The 24,766-nt window shown below is 44.4% G+C and overlaps 1 protein-coding gene across 1 annotated transcript in view; it reads left to right on the plus strand.

Moving 5' to 3' along the window:
- NOL8 (nucleolar protein 8) overlaps positions 1 to 24,766 on the plus strand; it is a 205,636-nt gene that overhangs the window by 11,779 nt on the left and 169,091 nt on the right. The window contains exon 2 of the mRNA XM_078661396.1: positions 1,578 to 1,760. Coding sequence (XP_078517522.1) covers positions 1,622 to 1,760 — 139 coding nt within the window. The 5' untranslated portion in view covers positions 1,578 to 1,621. The remainder of the gene's footprint in view (positions 1 to 1,577; positions 1,761 to 24,766) is intronic.

Consider the following 24,766-nt stretch of genomic DNA (forward strand, 5'->3'; position numbering starts at 1 on the left):
TGAGACCTCCGGGGCCCTCACCATCATAGCAAACATTGGCAAAAGCAAAAATAGTTTTTGGTCTAAAAAAACACACATTGCTACTATTGTTCCTGGCACTGAACAAAACTACTGTGTGCCGATAAGCTCCTTGTGTAAGAGCAGAATGCTGTCACTCACAGTAAAGCCGGGCGATAGAGAGTTAGTCTCAAAAGTGCACCTGTGGTATATGGCCTTGCATTAAGTGCGGATATACAGCTTTTGTGAATTCACAAAAATTTAATTTACAGAAGTAGGCCAAAAAATAGTACTTCTAGAAAGTATTTGTGAACTGCATTTTAGCATGAGCAAATATGCATGTGTAGATTTGCTCAAGCTAAAATCTGAGTTTTTGCAAGTTCACTTTCCCTCCAACCACTTTTTCCCCAAACCTGGAAAACATGTTATGTCTGCCATTGTCAGGAATAAGTTCCAATGTTTTTCAGTATGGAAAAAGATGAGAATAGTTGGCGAAAACCCTTAAAAAAATGCAAATTAGTACGTTTGCTCAGACTCAAAATGGCATTCCAGCCCTGGAACTATTGCTTTCCACTACCTTCAGCCTCAGTATGTCTACCTGTGGAAACATGGCAACATAAGGGAATTGCTAGTATTCCAACCCTATGGTATGAACCCTGGCATACTCAGTGAGGCTATATCAGAGCTCTTATATAATGATTGCTGCCATTATTTGTTACTACATTACATGGCACAAAAGGAACAAGTAGATTTTGTTACAGGACAATTAGATTTATGAAGCAACCTGCCCCATGGACAAGTAGATATTTTATAACATTTCACTCCCCTGACCAATTCAAGCACGTAAAGACTGGCAGATTGTTGGCATTGGAACCAGTCTGAAAGTCCATAAGGACATTTTTAGTGACTTCAGAAACATATGGTCTCCTGTCAAATATGGTAGCCACCAAGTAGCCAATGTGGTGGAGCATCGAGGGAGCAGGGACGATAACGTTTGCGTTGTTTACAGTTGCAGTGGGCATTGTGCCCTGCACCCCCAAAGGGGCTTCTGCATGCATGGTTGAAGACATTTCAGGGGTAGGAAAACCGAGAGAGCAGGTGCTCCATGACAGGTAATTGACTCCCACGTGTGTACTGAATAGATAAGTAGGGGATGCTTTTCCACCACCCACAAAATGAATGACACTAATTTGCTGGTAGTTGTATCCCAGCATTTGAGGGACATTTTAAAAGTTTTTATTACTGGGACTGACATGGTTTTAGCGGCGTCCCCAGGAAGAAGGGGTGCTGGTGGGCATTACATGAACCATCTGTGCCATGTACACCAAAAGGGTGTTCCCGATGGTAGAACCTGCGCTGGCATATGCTTCAGGACCATTGCAAACTGCGACCCTCTAAGTGGTACAGTGGGTTCAAGACAAGAGAGGACTAGACTTCAACAAATCTGTGTTACCAGTCTTATTACTGCCCTCCTCAAAATCAGTCCCTTGGATGCTAAAGCCCTGCTAAAAATGAGGTCTCTGACATTTTAAATTCTTCTGTACTTCCATAATTTAACAGTTTTATTTTTTGTTTTACAGATGAATCCAAGGGCTGCTTACTAGATCCATCCCTTTGTAAAAAAATGGAGAAAAATAAACCTGTGAAGCGTTTGTACGTTGGGGGACTTGGCCACACAATATCTCAAGCAGAACTAAAAGAAAGATTCAACAAGTTTGGAGATGTAACTGATGTTGAAATCGTTACTAGAAAAGATGAGCAAGGTAAAGGTGGTTTTATGTGCATTTAAGTATAATTTTCATATTCATAGTAGCTTGTTTTGTTAAAATATTTCCGAATAGGGATAATCATGCAGTGCACTCCATCCACTAGTTTTCGGACAGTAAAGAATGCCAAAAGGGGAAGTGTATCCTGCTCAACCATGTAAGGTCTAAGATAAGAACTGATTGATTTTGGCTGATAAAAAAATTAGGCTGGTAACAAAAAATCTGACTCTTATTATGTGTTCTTTGGCATTTTATGGCACTACCAACATCAAAGTCATTTGGTTTTACTATTGGGGTCCAGTCCCAGCTCATATTGACTCGGTCTCATAGTGCTGGAAGCCTGGGAAAGATGTAAATACCTCACCCCTGTTTATAAGAAATGTCTGGTATGCGTGGTTTAAGAGTACTTTCACAGTTCTTAGGGAATGTATCAGTGTGTCTATGGGAAAGTGAATTATTACTTGGGGTGGGTGGTAGTAGACCACAACTAATGAAGTAACTGACTTGTTAGGTTCAGTTAAAGTTTTCAGTAATTTAAACCTCGGCTCTACCCCTGGTAGCGATGGCACATAGAAAATAGGCTTATATAGAGAACATGAATAAAGCATTTATAAGTACAAAAGCAGTTAAAAACTAACAAACACTAGTAAAATCTCACTCCAGTATATAAAAAAAAATAGATTAAAAATGAATGTAAATGTAAATGTATTTCGATTTATATAGCGCACGAATCACCCAGGGGTCTCAAGGCGCTTGCTTAGGGAACCCGTCCTGGTATTCCCCTGTGAGATACCCCGGCAGGGTATCCACAAGGTGAAAGCCAGGCATCCCGCCGCGAGGGGCCGTAGTGGAGATTAAGCAAGCTATTGCCCAGAGTCGCAGAGTGTGACCCCGTGAGTCGAGTAGGCACCGGAGCTAGAATTGTCGAGTCCGTGGAATTTTGAGCCCGAGACCCGCCGAGGCGGGGAATCGAACCCTGGTCCACGGCCGATCTCAGCTTCCGGGTCTGCCGCCTCTAACCACTGAGCCACGCTTCTCCATGACTAAAATGACACTAAAAAACAAAAATCTAATAAGGAAACCTGGAGATATGATTTTGAAGATATAAGGAAAATAGTGTCAAGGGCTGCTGTAGACCAGGACCTAGATGTGATTGTTCTTATTAGCGAATACCTTTCCTTTAGATGTAAGCCTTCTCCTGTACTGTAGTTCATATATTCCCAATAGGCTCTACGCATTGGAATACTATATCCTATAGATTTGACGTAGGACTGAGGTCTACTAGGTCTCTATCGAATATACTAGACTTAATTGTGAGTGCCAGCTAGCTCAGAGATCACTAGAAACTTTCTCGAATACACAAGAATGGATTCATTTCTGATAACCGCATAAACATGACAACTTTGTTTCCCAAGAATAAGAAATGTATCTTTAGAGTTGCGGAAACAATAGATAGTTAATTTACTCAGTCAATCGTGCATTCTTCGTTTCACCAGAGGTGCAGAGAAATAGAGAGACTGGCGTTTTCAATAAAAGGATTTATTGAACAGTCTTCTTTCTCATGCAGAGGAAATCAACTGCTACAATCGTAATACTGGTTGCAAAGTACAATGTGTACAGTACGAAGAGTATTCTAAAACAATACTGTAAAAGCATGATAGGGTTTCTAAGCCATAAAATACATAGAATACATACATTAATAAATAAAGACTAAAAGAACTCAACTGGTGCTTCTAAAATACGCCTACTTAACCTAGGTCTAGTACAAGGGAAGAAGTAAGTGAGGCGTAGCTTAGTTTCAGTATTCTTTTGCCAAGAATCTATCCAAGAATTCCCTAAGGATCTAATCCGCTCCGTACCTTGGTTTAGAATGAAGGAGGTCTGGTATCTGTCTTTCAGGGCTCGATTTCCCAAAAACCCCCAAGGGTAGGTTGGAAACACTGGAGCTGGATTTCTCGGCAAGAGAAAGGACATCGTCTCTCTGTGCGTCTGCTGGAGGGTCGGCTTCCTTCGGCACTTGGCTGTAGCAGGGCGCCGGGCAAGTTGATAGTCGAACTGCTCCAAACCACCGTGTGTTTGCCTGGGCAAGTGTGGGTATATTTATACCTTGAAGGTGCCTAGTTTGACATAATAACGTCATCAAGGACTCAGTTCTTTGAAAACTCCATGAGTTCTTGGATAAATCAATATTCAAGCAAGGGGAAGTCCCTGACTGCTGAAGTTGGGTTTTTCCAAGAAATCGTTGTGGATTTTCGGAACTAGTGGAAGTAGCCATGCCGTATTTGGACTGCATAGGCTAAGTCTAAATATGGTTATGATTTCTATGCCTATATAAGGATAGGGTGATTTATATCTATATATGGGCATGTATCGGTAAAATTACACTAGGGTCCTAAATTCATATACAACACCCACTCCACTTTATTATGTTTAACATTACTGAATTATAAGCACTAAAACATATCTAAAGCATGTGTTTACAATCCCACCCAAAATGCAAAAAATGCATTTGAAAAGGTTTGCACACGAAAAAATTAGCATTTGTATAGTATGCATTTAAAAGCAATAGGCTTCATTTAAAACATGAAGTATGATGTTGGCAATATTAACTGAATGAATCATGTAATGACATTTATGAAATGGCTCTAAGTTACAGAATAAAAGGTCGAGACCATTCCTTAGCAGAAATAATATATTGTTTTCATTTTGAGGACAAGTCAAATATCGTCTCTTTAGGAAGTATTTAAAGAATTTCTTGTTCTCTAAGAATAGTTCTACTTTAAGCAGATTCCTTTGTGCCCAAAAAAAAAATTATTTTAAGTTCTTTGGGAAAAAGTCAAAATTAGACGTAGATAAATAGAGTTCCAAAGGCTTTCGGAAGGATTGTTATGAAAAGTGAAGGCCAAATTCAGAGTTTATGGAACGCTGTGTGCCTGTTTCAAAAGTTATTCTCGGTGTCAGGAGAAAACATCAAATTGTCTAGGCTGGCAAAGAAATCATCCACCACAGTAGGAGAAAGTGGAACTACCTCATTAAGTAGATCAATTGTGCACAGATGAGAAGCATCGCCGTCAGCGTCAGTTGTCCCGTTAGCAATGTTCATAGCAGATGGTACCCGTGTGCCTGTTGTTTCTCGTACCTCCCCTCCAGTTGGATGTGCTGGTGAGATCTCAATGAACGCCGTCATCAGGATTGGTAGCCGTTGGGGGCAACACAACACATGAGCCGTTACCGGACCCAGTAATGCGTCTGCATCCGTAGGTGCAACCGATGGTAGGGTTGGACAAACATCTAACACTCATTCCTCTCCACAAAGCAGGCATCGTAGAACAGGTAAGATGCAATCTTGCCAGATTGGTCTGAATGAAAGGAACCATGTGGTATTCAGATCTCTCAAACGAGCCAAGCCAAGGATCTGTGTTATTCTGTCATGGTACCTCATCGCCTGTAGCGCATGTTCCATGCCGGCTTGGGTATCTTTGGTGGCCGGATTTGCCATTACCGAGCAGTAGGAATAAAAATAAGATCCCTGCTACGAGTCCCAAAATGAGAGGCAGGCCGCCGAACACAGAGTGGACGAAGTTAGGGAAAATGCTCAGGACTGCTTCAAAGGGTGCTAACAGCCCCGAAAAAATCGCCTTAAATACATGTGCAATACCGCTGGTATCAGGCATGTTTAAGATTTGACCTAACATTTCTGCGAAATGTACTGGGCAGTTGGTTGATAATAATGCATGTATCTCTGCAAAAGTCCTTGCAACTTGCAGATCATACGTTTCTCTAGACGAGGTCAGTGGCACAGTTTTTTGCAAAAGAATGGCTTTCATTCTGCTTAAAGTATCAATTTGTATAGGAGAGATATTCAGTGAAGGCCATAACGCCGACTCCCTGTCTGTCTTGCTTTTTGGATACAATACTTGCATACAACAAGTGACCCTGGCTGACACACTAACTAGATACGCTTTTCCTGACAACATGCCACAACAGCTGTGATCATTGAGCATAATGTAGCTGCCATTGGAAAGCTTTCTGTAAATTGGTTCTATCACCGCTGCTGGTGATCCTTGTAGGTGGCAAGAAAGGTTATTTGAAGAACTTTCGCAGGCTCCCTGAAAATTAATACCTTCGCATAAAAGTGTACCGCTTAGTGAGGTTTTACAATTTTTACTACTAAGAAACACTTCCTTTCCCCCACTCCAACATTTGTGTGTGTATGGTAAATTCCAGGTTGACTTAATGTATCCTTTACCCAACCTTTCATACAGGCCCGCTGGTATGTGTTTTAAGCAGTACTGTCAGTCAGTCAGTCAGATATCTTTATTCGGTTATATTACACAATAACCATAAAAGTACAATAAAATCACATCATCAATTAAACAACCAGTAAATATACAATGCAGAATAATAAAAAATCAAGGTATCCAACTTTCTAGTAAAGAATATCATACAATTAGCTCATTACGACTTAATTCATTATTGATTTCCGTGAAATATAAACATTTTTAAGAAAAGCAGAAAGAAATGCAACAGTAAAAATGTTATCCAGTCTCAAAATAGCTAAAAAGGCAGGTCGGCAATGTCTAAAATTCATGTACTTTAAAATCGGCAGTATCTACCTTTTCCTGGGAATTGTATAAAACTTACAAAAAAGTAAAATGTGAATATCAGATTGTTCAGACAAATCGTCACATGGACACTTAATTAGCCTAGACCAATCGTTCACAGTGGGGAAACTTAACAACCTAAATAAAATCCCAAATCTAAGACGGATTAGCAAAAACCTTCAAAGTCTCTCATTTGTAAATTAAAAATATGGTTGGGTAACGTTTGTGGTCATTACCAGTTGGTGTGGGATCACAGACTTTTTATTGAGTTCCGCATTTAGCCTACGTTCCTCCAAGTAATGTATACATAGTTTCATTAGCTCTTTCCTTGATATTGAACTCAGCATCGTGGGATCTTCATAAAACTCCAAAAGACAAACGTCCCCAAGGAATGTCGTAATGTACTGCAACCATCTCATCTTGTGGGCACAATCAAGATTTATAGCGTCCCTCAAAATGAGGCGATTAAAAGAACATTCCTCTGTGGACCAGACCCTGTGCCACAATAGAACTGGCTGTACCTTAATAATGTCTTCCAAGTACTGTATTCCAAGTTCAGAATGACAATTAAAAGTGGGCACACTATCCGGAACTGAGAGCAAATATCTTAGGAATTTATTTTCCATTACTTGAAGGCTAGTCACATTGATATAACCCCAAATTCCTGCCCCATAAGTAGCAATACCAACACAACTTGCTTTATAAATAAGGAGGAGTTATTTAATAGGTTTCTTTCCCAATTTCTTACTAAAAGATTTAAGCGCCACAATAGATTTTAAAAACGGCAATCGCCTAGATTTTACTGCGTTGCACCATTGACCAAAACAGTCAAAGAGAATAGGGAAAAGTTTGAGTAAAATCTAATGGTTTGGAGTCCATGTACATTGTTTTCTTGGCTTTCAATGTACGGGGACCACAATTCATACAAAAAGTTTTTGTGGAATTGACTCTCAAATCCAAGTTGGTCATTTATGTAGCAAATGATGTAATCATTTTTTGCATTGCGAGTGGGGTCCTGGCCATCAATACTTCATCAGCATAAATTAATGCTGGTATTGGGCGATTGGAAGCCAGTGGCATATCGTGGCATTCCTGCAGTAAAGTTTTCTCTAAGTCATTAATATAAATAGTAAATAAAAATGGGGCTAGGACACATCCTTGACGTACACCCCTGGCAATGCTAAACATCCTAGTGCATTCGCCATTTTTCCCAAATCTAATTGAGGCCCTTACACCATTATATAAATCCTTAAGAAATTGAATAATGTTATCGGCCACCCCCAAACGTTCTAAAATTAGCCACAACTTACTGTGGGTCACGCAGTCAAAGGCGGATGTAAGATCTACAAAAGTTAAAAACATCCTACCACTTTTGGCTTTAGTATATTTTTCCAGGAGGATAGTATATTTTTCCAGGAGGATATGTAAGTTAAATCACTGATCTACAGTCCCAATACCTTCCCTAAAGCCATATTGTAGGTCACTAATAATGTTATGCTCATCTGCCCATATTTGTAAACGATTTAAAATTAATCTGCCAAGGATTTTAACTGTCTAGTCTAGCAATGATATAGGGCGGTAGCACGCACAACTGGTCCTGTTGCCCTTTTTAAAAATTGGCACTATGATAGACTCGTACCAAGTTGATACCAATCCCACAGAACAAGAGGCATTAAACAGTCTAGTAAGTAGTGGCGCCCATAAATTCAAGTTATTCTTAAAAATGGCCACCGGGACCCCATCGGGTCCCGGAGCCTTTCCCCCCAAGCTAGATTTAATGCTCCGAATGACTTCCTCTACAGTAAAAATTAAGTCAGTTGCAATCTTTGGGAAATTGGGCGCCACCTGCTGTAATACCTCATCAGACATATCTTCAGCTGTGGTACGTATGCTGTAGAGGGTATCAAAGTAACGTACCCATTCATCTTCGGTAATTATAATCTCAATCCTTGCCCTCGAGTTGTCGTTAAAAAAGGGAGCATTTACTGCCTTCCAGAAGGCTGTCATATCCCGCGCTTGTGAAGCATCGCAAAGGGCATCCCAAGCCTCCTTCTTCAAAGCATCCTTTCTCCTCTTTTGAGCTACGTTGCATCCCCTCTGTAGTTCCCTAATCAGAATTCTATCCCTGACAGGGGAGTTCAAGGCATATGTAAGTTTAGTATAGGCCTTGGTACACATGGTGTCAAACCAGCTGGGTTTTTTCCCTTCTGTGTTCTTTACTTCAACCCATAGTCCGGCCTTTATTTGTGCACTGATAACATTTACAATATTAATTATGTCAATGTTGTCACCTGTCTCACTCAAGCAGACATCAAAACTAGGTTTGCAAGTCTTAATTAATTTGTAAAGAAACTCTTCAGGCACCACCCTAGACCACTTCAATGCATATCCATTTTGTCTTTGCAGGGCAACATGGTGTGAAGAATGCCTAGTTTCTTGATCTTTCACAAGGTCAGAAGATGGTTTTACAATTTCTACCCTTAAGGGAAAGTGGTCACTCAGGGGATTCTCTAGCGTTTTGTATCCCAAGACATTATCTTTACGACTTGTTGATATCAAAATAAAATCAATTACTGAGAATACCCCTCTTCCATTAAAAGTAGGGGAAAATGGCATTTCCGGTTGACACATTAAATTTTCGAACCCAACATCACATGTAAAGATGATTTCGTTCAAGAGGTCCCCAATTTCGGAGTGGTCAAAATGTGTCAAATTCATGTCTCTATCTAGCGTAAGGCCACAAACCCCCCTCTCTCCCCTTGTGCAAGGTGGGCAGTTAAAATCACCCCCCCCCCCACACAACAATAGACTCTTTAGTATCCTTGCCTATCGAGCTGCTAATGTCATTTCTAAGGGACTTCAAAACATTAGGGACATCTCCTGAGGGGACATTATTATAAAAATTCACAATCAATAAACTTAGCTTTTTATCAATATGAATCCTAACAACATGATAAAAACAGGTATTATAAAAAATCTCTATTTTGTCATATTTAAAAAGATTTGATACATATGTGCAAAGTCCACCTTTTGGCTCTGCCTCTTAGTGAGCTAATAGCAGGAGTAAATATAGTTTTAAAACCATTCAGATGGTGCACATCTACCATCCAAGTCTCTTGCAGACTAACAATATCGTATTCGTTAACAAGTTTCACCCAATTATAATTATCTAGCTTGGATCTCAAACCAGCTACATTCCAATACAGTATAGACCAGGTATCCATCTTAGTCACATTACTGCTAGTCCCCGCGACTACTGAGTTGCCCTCATTTTGTACATAATTAGGCCCATATTCTAAAATTACTTTGTTATTCTCTGTACTTAATTGCACCACCTCAGTAACCGCTGTCGTTTCTGGGAATTGCTGGATCGGGCCTAAAATTACATGTTTGCCCGTCGCAATTTCGGGAGGTGTCTTTCCCGGGGGTTTCTCAGTATCTTTCTCCCCTATCTGTCAATCTACACACCCTAGCCCAGACAGACAATCATAGCGGTTACTCATTGGGACATTAAACCTATTTTCCACAGGGCAGCTAAAGCCATCTCGTTGCGTACTATAACGAGAAGGTCCAATAGAAGCGGTAAAAGGTGGGGGATAAAAGTATCCTAAATCAAAACCGCAAATACCTCCATTATCCTTTGATGATAGAAACCACTTAGATACTGCACCACTCGGTGATCTCTGAAATTCACAATAATGCAGTCCCCGTCCATGTCCTCTATTCTATGGCCCACCCAACCTACTCTGCGAACATTTAATATTTCACCATGCAGATCCGGTCTTAGTGGTCTATTCCTGCTTAACCAATACATGGTTTCATTTTTTAGTTCATAGTAGTTTTCAGTTTTATCGTGGGTCAACTCAGGCACACCTGTTAATACTACCACATATGGTGTTGACTTCGAAGGGAGGTCCAAGGTTTGACTACTACCAGTACCTTTTACTCTCTGTGGGGTCGTAGTATTGGGCATACTCCTTATATCCTTCAGTCTAGTATTTTCCCTACTTCCCAGACCTTCTTCACCTTCTCCTCTTACCTGGGGCTTAGATCTTCCTGATAATGGTTTATTGCCCACAGGGATGTTAATCGCCTGTCGTGGTGACTCGTTATTACGTGGGACAGAGGTTTCAGATAATCTACTATGATGGTTAGAAGGAACAGTAGTTCCCTTTTTGAGTTCAGTTGACCTACTCTCAATCAATTTACTCAGAAGTGCGGAGTTTGCCCGAGTTGCTTGTTCGAGCTGCTCTAACTTATCGCTAATCCTTTTCGATCTCTCTACTAATGGTAGGATTAGAGATTTCACCAATTGTTCAATTTTTTCAATGAGACCGTCTCTGCTATCAGGATTTCAACACACTGATTCCACCACGTCTTTCTGAGATGGATTACATGAGGGCGTCGAATTCTGGGCATGTTTGGTTGTGATGTTACTGCCCTCAATTGTTTTACCCACTAAGTTAGTGATTCTAGTGGCTTTCGTCTTTTTAGCACAACCTCCCTTCTGCGAATTACCACCCCGCTTCCTCTTTACATTAGAGCCCTTGTCCACTGCGCAATTTGGCGCTTCATTGGCTCTAGTGAGTGGATTCGGTAAATGATTTAATAAACTAGCCCTGGTATCCGACGATATATAGGTTAGGGACGAATCACTACTATCAGCGATTATACTAAGACCCATAGTGACTAATCTATCTGGCTTCTACAGGAAAATTAGGTGTGCTCATTTGGTCAGGGGAGGGTGCAACCGCTATTGCCCCCAGTGATGAGCGTCTAAGATACATCGGATCTAAGGACAGTCGTCTTTCGGTTAAGGCGATTTCATGTTCCAGGAGCGATGCGGCCCTAACTATGAACGCATCTAGTGTTCCTGTAACACCACCGCCCTTCCATGTACTTGCCGGCATGTTCCCTTTCCCGGTTTTCAGTACCATTGGCTTCACAATTAGAATATCAATACTGTGAAGGAATAAAGTTAGAAATGTATATGGGCGACTTGTACAATCAAATGTTTTAGTTGTAAAAATATTCTTAAGTCTTACAATGAGATCAGTGTTCGTAGGGTGGCCCAGCCCAGTCTCGGACGGGCTCAGACGGGCCCGCCCTTGGCCCGGGCTTTGCCCGACTCGTCCCGCGCTGTGTGAAATGAAGCTCCAATTAGTACTAAGTGGTGGGAGGGGCTTCAGCTGCACGTTGGACCCAATGCCTCCTGGGTCTTGAAGTCCTTGTGGCGGTGTTCGTATGAACCCCAAGCTCACCGGATTAACAATGGCTGCAGCGTCTCCCGCGAAGCGGGAGGCGCAAGATGTTGCAGGTAAATCCTTTCCCAGAAGCTAGAACAGCCTCTCTCAAGCTCTCCCAGTGTCAGCCTCTCTCGAGCTGTGCGCCGCATACTAACATTGGAAAATCGTCACTGATATCGTGATGGTGCCATGTATTATCCATTCCACAACTGGTTTCTCAGAAACAGTTAATGGTAATCTTTCCAGTTTTTCAATGCTCAGCACAGTATTGTCTGCTCCTCTTTGTGCCAAAGAGATTTGTTTGTCTGTTAGGTTAAAGACAGTAAACAATGACGTGGTGTTGATTAGACGCCATGGCACGTAGCCTGAACGCAGATTTTGTAATGTCCAGCCTAGCAGCATTATAGAACGTAATTGAGACTGGCCATGTTGTAACATCAGCAAGCCATTATGTAGATGGCAGAGGATACAATGCTGTCCAAAGAATATATTCTGGAGGAGAGTCGTTAACCCATTGTCCACTACAGAGAGAGCTTTCTCTAAATGAATATGATCAATTTCCCGTATTCTTTAAGCAGTTTCCATTTGCGTGACTTTCCATGCTTCATTGTAAGCAGAATATATACCGGCGCATATGAAACGTTTTTGACGTGGTTTACGAGGTCCAAGTAAGGAGTCTCGTAAGTCTACGCCTTCTTTAAGTAAAGTTAAGTGTTGTTTAATTTCTGAAAGTGTGGATTTCTGTAGCCACTCAAGGCATAGTTTTCCTACAGTGTATGTTGTAACTATCCCTGGATGTTGTCTCTGGGAATATCTTGGATCTGGCCTAGTTACTGTGAACCCTTGTGTTTTGTTCAGGAATCTATCTTGACAGCTATTCGTGTCTGTGGGCCAGATTAACAATTTTTTCCATTCAGGATTAGTTCTGTTTTGTTGTAAAATCTGTTTTACATCTACCTCCTCCTCTGCAGTGCCATTACTGTCAGGTGTGGCTTTAGGTATGGACGGTTTGTTTAAATCTTTTATCTTAGCTAAGCCAAGACAAGATGTTTGTTGTACAGTGTCATATAAAAACCTTATTTGTTCTGGGATAATGTAGGCTCTGAATAAGGCTTCTACACCTTGCACCTGCCAGTCTTTTGTGCCCCAAAAAGTTTTTGTCTCAATGTTGTCTTTCCAAAAGTTAAAACCTAATGTAGACAGCTGAGCATAAAAGTTTGCAGAATAAATTTGTTTAGTATTGGTCAGCATGGTTTTCATTCCCGTCTTATTCATATTTTTTAAATAAATCGTTTCTGGATTTGTGAAATTAAAACCTAAGAAGTATGGAAACTTTTCATAAAATGTTTTTGAGCTGCCCTTTGGCGGCATTGGACAATGTTCCCATTGATTGAGTAAAAACATTTCTAGGGTTTGCAGATTTGTGCAAGTAATGGTGACCATAATGATTAAAACAATACATTTGTTCATAATCTGATCAACCTTCTAAGTATTCATGTTTTGTGAATTTAGCTGACTTTTCTAAATCTGTCATCATATTATTAACCGTTTCAAAGTCCCAATCATCAGAAAATGTGCTGGGTGAAACAAAGTCCCTCAAAGAAACCTTAAACTGGTGTGGAATCTTCAACAGTTCCAACAGGCCATAAATGTCATAATCAGTTGTGTCCCATGCTATACCACCAGGTATAGGAACGGCTGTGATGTTCACTGATGACAGGTCTCTTCGTTCACGATGAGATGATTTGTGTGGTTTCAGGAGCAAGTTGATGTTCTTACTTGATGTGTCCATTGTACTGTATTTTCCATCTATCATCTGTCCCAAACTTAAAACAAGAATGAGCCAAAGTAGGAGAAAAAGTACACCTAACACAATCCAAAATTCAACCCATGGTGAAACCAGATATGTATTTTCAAGTTGATGAAAGAGTTCTGTTATTTTTTCTTTGCAAGTTGTATTTGCTGGCGTAGTTTCAGGTTCACTGGTATCCTCAGAAAATGTATCAAAGTTGATGAAATAGCCAGAGGCAGTTCTGTCAATTGTTGGGATTGCATCCGGATTTTTCGGAATCGCTGGGACTGTTTCTTCCTTTGTCATATTTATATAGTCAGAGGCTATATCATTGTAGACAGGTGTTTCTTGACTAACTGTTATTTGGGTTTCAAGAGGTACAAGTTCCATGGCTTTGTTGCATAGTCCTTCTTTTCTTACTGTAGGTTTATCAAAGGTGATAAGTCTTTCAGTTTTTGGGAGTCCACTGGGCCTACTACTTATAATCGGCTGCATGATGTGGTTTGACTAGGTCGATGGACACGATTCTGTTCTCCCTTTTTCCAGCAAGGGGCGGTAGTAACTCTGATATTGTTCCGTGGATTGCTAAAACAGGTACTGCTTTTCTGTAAGAAGGCCCAAATTCCTTCTTCACCGCGATCTTTTCCCTGACTAGATCCCCAATCTTTGGAATCCAGACAGGTCTTGCTGGGACAGGTGGTTTTTTAGGTCTCGCGATTGCATGGGCAAAGCCCCTGCTGTCGCAAAGCGAGCCTATTGCAATCGTTTCAGCTTTCAAGGACTAACAGGACTTGGAGACAAGAGACTGGCACGCACACGCAGCCTGCCGGAATCGGATCAGGTCGCGCACGTGAACACGCGCTCCGATTCCGGCAGGCTGTTCACACACACACACACACACACACACACAAAATGTATATGGACGCGCACACATAGACAGGTACACACACATACAGAGACCCCCCACGCCGCCGCGCACACACATACAGAGACCCTCACACCAGCGCACCTACACACACGCACGCACACACACATACAGGGACCCCCGCCTCCGCACACATACACAAGCGCACCCCCTCCAACTAAGCCCCACTTACCGCCATTCTGGACTTCTGCAGCCTCCGCAGGGCTCTCCCTCGGGCATGGGAGCCCCGCTCTCAGGCACTCCGTGGGCGCATGCGTGGGCTTCCGAAGACGGAAGTCCCGCCCCAAGGAAGGTTTCGGTTTCCTGACTACACTTGATTGAAATGTTGGCCCAACAAGGATCCTGCAAGGATGTGCGAGGCTCGCGCATTGCCATGACAGCCCGCCCACCGCCTGGGTGTGCGTGACAGTGCGTGCGGCAGGCGGGCCGGCCCTCCTCATCCGTGCAATGGGCGCTTGATTACTCTTCGGGCACAGAGAGGAAGGAGAGCCCTCCCCCTGCTCGCCTACTCTTTTCAATGCAACTTTCTGTTTTCCCAGGCAGGGTGCTGCTGCTCGCTATCTCCCCCTCTACAGATGTGATCCCGGAGCCGGGAGGGGGCCGAGTGGGGGCGGGCTGCAGCAGTGAAGGGCGCAGGAGTCTGTAGACACGGCCGGCGGAGGCAGCGAGGGGACCCCGGCCAGAGGCAGCTGGGCTGTGCTGGGATCGCCCTGCCGGGAGCAGCGCTCCCTCCTCCGCAAGATCCGAGCCCTTTGCACTCGGCGAGACCTGCTGCTTTTTGGGTCCTTGAATTTCTCCCCGAAAAGCTGCCCCCACCTTCCACAGTCTCCAAAAAGGACTCGGCCTACATCGGCTGATCTCACGGGATCAACTCAGCAGAGGCGATCGCAGCCTAGATCTTCTGGTCTCTGCCGGGGGCAGATCACCGCTCGCGTGCCCCCTTCCTCTGCTAAGAGGATCTGTCTGGATCCGCTGACGAATCCCCGCATCATCAGAGCTGTGTGAATAATAACTGCGTCAGCCCCGTGCGTGAGGTGCATCATCAGAGCTGTGTGAATAATAACTGCGTCAGCCCCGTGCGTGAGGTGCATCATCAGAGCTGTGTGAATAATAACAGCTGTGAGCAACAGCATACTCTTGTACACACTCTCACTGCTCACCAATTCAAAGTTTGCTAAAAAATGTATGCGACGCATTGTCATACACAATGCCAATAACTCAAACTTTAATGCTGCGAGACCTATTGCATTGTAAATGCTTGTCTTCCGTTGGTCGTTGGCATCCGGGTCATTTTGTTGGAGATTTGTGTCATCTAAAACTACCCGAGCTGCTGCTGCTGTAGCTCTCTCCCTTTCGTCGCCAGTCTCTGACATTTTGTTGACCGAAAGTTTGTAGAGCAAGTTTCAAGGAAACCAAGATTAGGTGCACAATATTTTGGAACACTGTATCCTTCAACGTTTAACAAACCAAAAACTAATACATAGGATTTTCGTCCTACTCAGTTTTGGTGGATATTATATCCTTTTTGCCCACTCCAGATGTCTCTTGGAGTATTTTACGGGAAAAAGGGGTCTGTGTGAAAAGCATGACTGAGTTACTCTAGTATCTATCGCTTTACCAAACGTTGGGCGCCATGTAGTGTAGTTCCTATATTCCCAATAGGCTCTGCGCATTGGAATAATAGATCCTATAGATTTGACGTAGGACTGAGGTCTACTAGGTCTCTATCGAATATACTATACTTAATTGTGAGTGCCAGCTAGCTCACAGATCACTAGAAACTTTCTCGAATACACAAGAAGGGATTTGTTTCTGATAACCGCATAAACATGACAACTTTGTTTCCCAAGAATAAGAAATGCATCTCTAGAGTCGGGGAAACAATAGATAGTTATTTTACTCAGTCAATCGGGCATGCATCGTTTCATCAGAGGTGCAGAGAAATAGAGAGACTGGCGTTTTCAATAAAAGGATTTATTGAACAGTCTTCTTTCTCATGCAGAGGAAATTAACTGCTACAATCGTAATACTGGTTGCAAAGTACAATGCGTACAGTACGAAGAGTATTATAAAATAATACTGTAAAAGCATGATATGGTTTCTAAGCCATGAAATACATAGAATACATACAATAATTAATAAATAAAGACTAAAAGTACTCAACTGGTGCTTCTATAATACGCCTACCCCGGTGTACCTAACCTAGGTCTAGTACAAGGGAAGAAGTAAGTGAGGTGTAGCTTAGTTTCAGTATTCTTTTGCCAAGAATCTATCCAAGAATTCTCTACGGGTCTAATCAGCTCCGTACCTTGGTTTAGAATGAAGGAGGTCTGGTATCTCTCTTTCAGGACTCGATTTCCCAACAACCCGCAAGGGTAGGTTGGAAACCCTGGAGCTGGATTTCTCGGCAAGAGAAAAGACAGCGTCTCTCTCAGTGCGTCTGCTGGAGGGTCGGCTTCCTTCGGCACTTGCTGTAGCAGGGTGTCGGGCAAGTAGATAGTCGAACTGCTCCAAACCACCGTGTGTTTGCCTGGGCAAATGTGGGTATATTTATACCCTGAATGTGCCTAGTTTGACGTAAGGTTGGACATAATAACGTCATCAAGGACTCAGTTCTTTGAAAACTCCATGAGTTCTTGGATAAATCAATATTCAAGCAAGGGGAAGTCTCTGACTGCTGAAGGCGGGTTTTTCCAAGAAATCGTTGTGGATTTTCGGAACAGGTGGAAGTAGCCATGCCGTATTTGGACTGCATAGGCTAAGTCTAAATATGGTTATGATTTCTATGCCTATATAAGGATAGGGTGATTTATACCTATATATGGGCATGAATCGGGAAAATTACAATTGGGTCCTAAATTCATATTCAACACTCCCACTTGTCTAGTGGCGGGCACAGGCGGAATGGCCTTGACTGATAGATCATGTGTGCCCGGCCTCAGAACGAAAACTTACTCCTTTGTATGGTGGATGTGTTTTCATTGATTCTGAAATGTACATAATGTATCGTTATGCTTGCTGAAGTCAGACTCTCTCTGCAACACTTTTAGCGACTGGGCAGACAGGGCTCCGCTCTGAGCGAACTTTGAATAAACTGCTTTTGGTTTGTATTTTCTACTGTCTGATCGACTCTTCATTTCGTAGAAGGCAAAGAGGTGTTTGTGAGTGACCCGAATCGTCCCACTTCATTCAGTCGGATAGGCTGTGGTGTTTTGTCCTTGTCCTCCAGAGGTATGAAAGTCAGAACATACCTGGTTTTCTGGACCTCGAGAACAGTACTTGGGGTTCAAGACTCACTCCAGCAGAGACCCCTCCGTAGGGTCCATTACAGGTCCAGTTGGTACTGGGAAGCTGGACACTTCTGAAAAAAGGCCGGTTGCAGCTTTTTGTAGCTTTGTACCCATATAGAAGGTCCGTCAACTGACCCTTAAAGTCCTCTTCTTGGCCCTGGGAACAATAGAAAGCAGGTTCACTCCTTCAGGGTTCTTCTCAGGTTACACACAGCAGGTCCAGTCCTCTTCTGTTCCTCTGCAGGTCCAGGAATTGTTCTGAAGATGGTTCAGAGGTAGGTGACATTTATGCCTGGTACTAGCTAGTGGATGGGGAGGATTCCTGGCCCCTCCCTAACCAATGAGGTAAACATTCCTACGGGTAACCCTACCCACTTTTGTTGCAGTTCCTCTTTGCTCTATTGCTAACAATCTCACAGTGCCTCTCACTCTGGAAATCCAAGCTGGAGAAACCCTTCTCACCCCCCACTCCCATAGAGAACCTTTGTGCCCACCCAGATATGTGGGCCTTTCTAGGTGTCGGGTAACATTTGCTTGTGACAGGGAAGGCCCCTTTGAAGTAAATTATGTTCCTGGACCCACCACTACATGTCTTCCTGCTAGGAGAACTAAACACACCACCACTCCCAAGCCCATGTCTCTGCACTGGTAGCAGTTTTTACACTTGAGCAGGAGTATTCACTGACAGGACTACAGTTGGAATGCTAATGCAAATTACCACCTAGGAGCTTCAGACAGAGAGAAGGTAATTTCTCAAAGTTGTTTTCCCTAATATTAATAAAAAATGTCTTCATCGTTGAGTTTAACCATTTTTCGACTTGGTCCTTAGTCGGATATGTCTGAATAATATGTAATATTGCTTCTCAGTGTTTCTCTATGGGCCAGCCTGACTTGCTACAGTGAAAATAGCTTTTGGGTGTTAGACACTGTAAAGACATGTTAATTTTAAATTTCTACATGACCTATGTTTAAATACTATGCATCCTGCCTCGTGGGCTACAAGACCTCTGTAGGGGTTACTTACTATCTTCAAAACGGAGGTTTTATCTTATCAAAAGTATTTATTTTGACTTTCGACTGCAGCTTTTCAACTGCAGCAGCCATGCTACAGTGTTAGGTCTGAAGTCATTTTTGCCTCGTCACACTAGTGGATAGCACAGTAGTGTTGTATTCCATAGGTGGAATTTTGACCACTGTATACCATGGCCTTATAGGAAAAGTTGACTAGGCGGGGCATGGCTTGGACGGCAAAGAGGATGTTTGCCTGAGTCAGCCGCACCGTCGTACCTGGGAGCAATCGGGGCGATTGTGGACCTTCACACCATACAAAAGTGCACAAAAATGAGACCCCGTGCGTTGGAAGGACTGGGGGAGAAGAAGTTACCTAAAATAGGTGTTCACCACGGAGGATAAACGTGATATAGCCAAACTTTCCAGGAGTCGAGGCAGGACACAAGATGGGGCCACGAAACTGAAACTGAACCCACGGAACCACAAGCAATGAGCGGACGAGATGGAGAGCAGCAAAGTTCAACGGAGCGCATCCACCCGCGGTGACTGCCCATAAGCTAAGGTCTGATAAGATAAAGACCCCGCAGAACCCCCATAACGAGCCAGCTCTGCCCACCGGCAGAGGTAACACAAGCGTATCTCACGCTGCATACGCGCTAGCGAGAGCGCATATGAGAACAGTGGCTGCACAGAGGGGGGCAGCGCTGCAAAAACGAGACAAATGGGCATTAACAAACCCAGTGTGTTCAAACCGCTGTACCCAAGCTGGACAAAACCGAAACTGAATCCTAAACAGACTAACCCTAGAGAAGAGGCCATCATCTTAGGGTTGGTGCCTCCGCATCCCGAATCACAGCCTGCGGCACTGATCAAAGAATTCTGAATCCACAGAACCCCAAGCAATGGGAGGCCAGTAAGGAGAGCAGTGGAGCACCCCCATCAGCGATGACTGCCCATCAGCAAGGGACAGATAAGAACAGCACCCCCGCAATGCTCCAGCTCAAGCGTGTTAAAGCCTTATCCACCCAGCAGAGGAGGTACAAGCGCGTATGCGAAAGCGCATATATGGCGAGCGGCTGCGGTTGCACAGCGGGGCACTAACAAAGCGAGTGCGACAAATCGGAGGTAGCCAAGCCGCATAAAAACTAAACTGAAGCCCTAAACGGACTCAGCCCAGAGACGAAGCCGCCATCTTAGGGAGGGTTGCCGCTGCAGTTCGAACCACTGTCTGCCGCAACGCGCCAGTTCAAGTGGGCTAAAGTCTGTTCCAATCGCCAGAGGAGGTAAAAGCGCAAAAGCGAGACCGCACATGAGCAGAGTGGCTCCGGTTGCACAGCAGGGGTCAAACGAAGCCAGCGCAACCAACCAGCTATAAAAACGAAACTGAAACCCAAAACGCTCTCACGAGGTAGCCATCTTAGGGGAGGTTGCCACCGCATTCCCAATCGCGGTCTGGCGTGCTGCTCGAGAGATCCCAGAGCTGAAGCAGCGAGACCTGAGGAGACCCTTACAACCCGCAGCAAAACACACAAAGGGAATACAACCTATACGCGGGGCTGTTTATCGCAGGGAGTACGCCGCGCTGTCACGAGACGACAGACGGAACCCACACGGCGTTAGCGGGAAGACAACCGCTGACTCCACACAGGTGTCAGCCAACAAGGCAAAGGTGCCCAAAAGCCAACAAGGTCAGCCGTCTCGAGTGTGCGGGGGGAAGCCAAGCAGAGCCGATATAGAAGGAGGGAAGCAGAATATCGCCCCAACAATGGTTGGCACGGACGGAAAGGACTGGCGGGCCGATCACTAGCCACAGTGTGAACAGACAAAGGACCCACCACCAGTACAAACCAGGGCACGAAAGTGACAGTAGGGCAGCAGGACTCGGCGATTTCTCCGCTGCGAACAGTCGTGAGGCCAACAAGGCTAAACAGCGCCAAGGAGCCATAACGCGACCCGAGCATAAAGAACAAGGACGCTAGCCTCCTGAAAAGCACACAGGTTGGATAGAACTGCGCCAGCAACTAGGGCAACCAATCAACCAAGGCTGGCCGAGAGGTGGAGGTAGCAACCCTGTGAAACACTTGTGGGGAGTAGGAAAGCTGAATAACCGTGGAGCCCAAACAGCGCCACTACACACTAAGGAAGACAGCTCAGGATCACGGAACTCTGCTCGTGATCCCAAGTAGTAAAAGGAGATTTGGCCTATAACAAGAGAAGAGCGGTGTAGTAAACATGGCAGGGAGTAAGGCAAGACTCCAACAGCAACTAAAAAAGAAGAAAGTTGAATCCACGCTAACAGGCTCGCCTATTAAGCAGAAACCGGACATTAACAGCACACTAGAAATGATACTAAAGAAACTGGCAGATGTTCATGACCTGGCCCGGACCTCAAGACATACCACAGACGCGATCCAACTAGAGCTGGCAGCAGTGAGGGCAGACATGCATGCTACCAACAACAGACTATCCGTATCGGAGCAGAGAATAAGTGACATAGAGGATGAGGACCTACTGGTAAATAAAGAACTAAAGATCTTACCCAAAGCCACAGCAACACTCCAGAGACAAACAGCAGAGCTCGAAGACCGAAACCGACGTGGGAACATAAGAGCCCTAGGGGTCCCGGAGGGGGCAGAAGAGAAAGCGGGATCATGCCTGTCTTTTTTTGAGGACATGATAGCAAAAATCACTAACCTCAAACTCGACCACCCCTTCGAACTGGACAGAGCCCACCGAGTACCTACCTTCAGAGCTGCAACAAAGAGCGGGGCTCGCCCAATAATAGGCAAACCACTGAGAGCACAACACACAGAAGCCATTTTCAGCTACGCACAGAAAAACCACCAGATCACATGGAACGGCCACAAGATAATCCTCACGCAGGACTACTCCAAGCCCACAGTGGACATTAGGAAGGGCTTTATGTCCCTGCAAGACAGACTGAGGAAGAAAAACATACTGTTCTCATTCATTGGACCAACTAGATTCAGGATAACCGACAATGGCAGCTCGCACATCTTCGAGGACCCAAGAGTTGGGCAGATACCTGGACGGCCCTGCACCACAAGGGATGGAGACCTCCCAAGCAGGAACCAGCAAAAGCAGAACCTCACTGGAGCGGAGAGTGGAGGGAGCAAGCTGAAACCCAATATCTCTGCCAGAATGCACGATTGAAGCAACCACAACTACCTCATAAGCTACCGCATAAGCTACCCAGAAGTTAACCAACATGCCCTAGACACATACCTACCTCAAGAGTCTACAAGAACACGAATGGCACAATTACCAAGCAAACCTCGCCAGCCCTAGAGACCGAACGCAGAGACTGCAGTCCAACAGAACAGCACTACAGCAACATCTATCTCACTGAGACCCCCATCACACCACCTCGATGGAACTGTCCCCATGTCTGCAGCCACTTGAAGCAGCAACTGGCGCAAGTAGCACAGAAATAAACACTATTACCATATCCTTTTCTTAACCAGGCATTATGGGACCCGCAAGTGGTAGCGGGAAGGTGGAAGGGGATGGTGAAAACCAAACACTGACCTAGGCAAAGTGAAGAAACTGTAAAAATCGGTCTCTAAGACTGCAAATACCCCCCTCTCTTTTTCACTAATCACCCAGGGAACCGCAAAGGGACGTGAGATTGGGGGGGGGGGGGGGGTGAAACTGACCTATGCACAGCGAAGAGACTGTAAAAATGGACGCTGAGATCGCACAATGGGGTACGGCAATAAACAGAACAATATCCAACAACTCCCAGGGAGACAGAACAGCAACCTTGTTGTCGCACGTTCAACATACAATGTTTTTTTTGTAGAGGGGGGAGAGGGGAGGGTCACAGCTATTGTTTTATTCTCTTTTCCTTTTCACTACTATCTACTATTCTTTCACTTTTCTATCTCCTCTTTCACTTACAAGAAGTCACACTCTGACCCGTATATAAGCCGGCAGAGACGGACCTAACTCCAAGGCAGACACGGGACAGACACCTGACCATCAACAGATAACTGAGCCTAGCTGGGGAGAGGAATCACAACAAAGGGGTGCTGGGACCGCAGATTGGAACCACCAGACGTCAACCACTGAAGTTAACGCCCCCCCCATCAATAAGCTTATCCTGGCGTCTGATCTAAAAATAGTATCCCTCAATGTCAAGGACTTAACCACCCAGTCAAGCGCAAGAAAATACCCGATTATCTTGCTAAGAGTAAAGGGGATGTGGTCCTGTTACAAGAAACCAAATTATCCCTCGAAGATCTCAGACTAGTAAAAGCCAACTGGATCTCACTGGTGGCATGCTCCCCAGTAGAAGGGAAGAAACCAGGAGTAATTACGCTGCTATCTAGAATCTCCAACCTGACCATAAAATCACAATACCACGACAAGGTAGGAAGACTCTTATTAACACACTTGAGAAGAGGGGCGGAACAGATCCATGCGCTAACATTTACGCCCCTAACACTGACGACCCCACATTCTGGGAGGGCATAGTGGGAGGGCATAGTACATAAACTGGACTCCTTACCACAGGATGAACTCACGGTGGTGGCAGGAGACTTTAACATGCCTCTAGACCATATACTGGACAGACAATCAAAATGCCACTCCCAGTCCACAAAAGCACACTCCATGCTAAAAAGCATCTGCGCCAAACTTAACCTCAAAGACCCATGGCGGCTCCAGCACCCTGACACTAGGGATTACACCTTCTACTCCACCCCACACAACTCATACAGCAGGATAGATCACATACTCATCACAAGCCCACACACACACCTGATAGAACACATGGACATAGCGCAGAGACTAGTGTCAGATCACACTTGCAATAGCTTAAAACTGAGCGGGTGCCACAACGAAGAAATCCCCCGAAGGTGGTGTTTTAATAGTGACGTCTTGGCAGACCCAGTAAACAAAAAAAAGATAGAAGAGGCCATAAATGAATACCTTGGATACAACAACACACCGGACACTAAACCAACTACCCTTCGGGATGCACTCAATGCGACAGTCAGAGGCACAATAATCGAAATTAAATCCAAAATCAACAAAACCACTAACCTGCACCTGGTCCAGCTTGAGCAAGACATTAAGAAACTAGAAGCAGCCCACATCAGCGCCATGCACGACACTACTATCCTACATTAACTAACCAGCAAGAAATATGAATTTAACAAAATCCTGAGTAAAAGGGCCGGTCTATGGATCAACAAATACAAGGCCAGAAACCTCTGCGAGGCTAACAGGGCGGGGAAACACCTAGCCTCTTACCTAAAACATAAACTTAATCAATTTACCGTCTCATCCATCAGACTCGCACAACAAAACCCATACAAGGCACAAGGACATTTTAAAGACCTTCCAAGAGTCCTACCAGGAACTCTACAAAAACGACCAGAGCTTTGACCTAGAGGCGTTCACAAAATATCTCACCAGACTCGACCTCCCCAAACTAACCAAAGTAGAAACACAGAGGCTAGGGCAAGAAATTAGCACAGCAGAGATCGAAATGGCGGTCAAGTCGATGAAAGACAACAAAGTCCCAGGCCCGGACGGTTACACAACGGCTTTTTACAAAGCCTTTCTAGAAAAACTGAAGCCCACCATAAAGAGTGTTCAACCACTGTGCGGAGGATGGGCTCCATGTCAGAGGCCAACATAGTTGTTATCCCAAAAGAAGGTATGGATAAACTCCTCCCCAAGAACTATAGGCCCATTTCCTTAATCAAAGTAGACTGCAAAATGTACGCATAAATCTTGGCAACAAGATTAAACCCTGTCCTACCCAGCTTAATTAGCAGCTCACAAGTAGACTTCCTAAGAACCCGTATGTCTAGCGACAACACCAGACTCCTCTGCCACATTTTAGAACATACCTCTAAAATGACAGAAAAAGCTGTGGCTATCACCCTTGATGCCGAGAAGGCCTTCGACAGAGTCTCTTGGGCCTTCCTCGAGCAATGCATGCAGACATTCAACCTAGGGGAAGGGTACATCAGGAAGGCGATGGCATTGTATGGGGACCCAAAAGCACGCATTTTTTATTAATGGCTCACTCTCTGAACCGCTCACGGTGCAACACGGCACCAGACAAGGCTGCCCGCTATCTCCCTCACTCTTTCTGTTGGC

Source organism: Lissotriton helveticus, chromosome 9 (genome assembly GCF_964261635.1).
Source record: "Lissotriton helveticus chromosome 9, aLisHel1.1, whole genome shotgun sequence".
Taxonomy (NCBI): domain Eukaryota; kingdom Metazoa; phylum Chordata; class Amphibia; order Caudata; family Salamandridae; genus Lissotriton; species Lissotriton helveticus.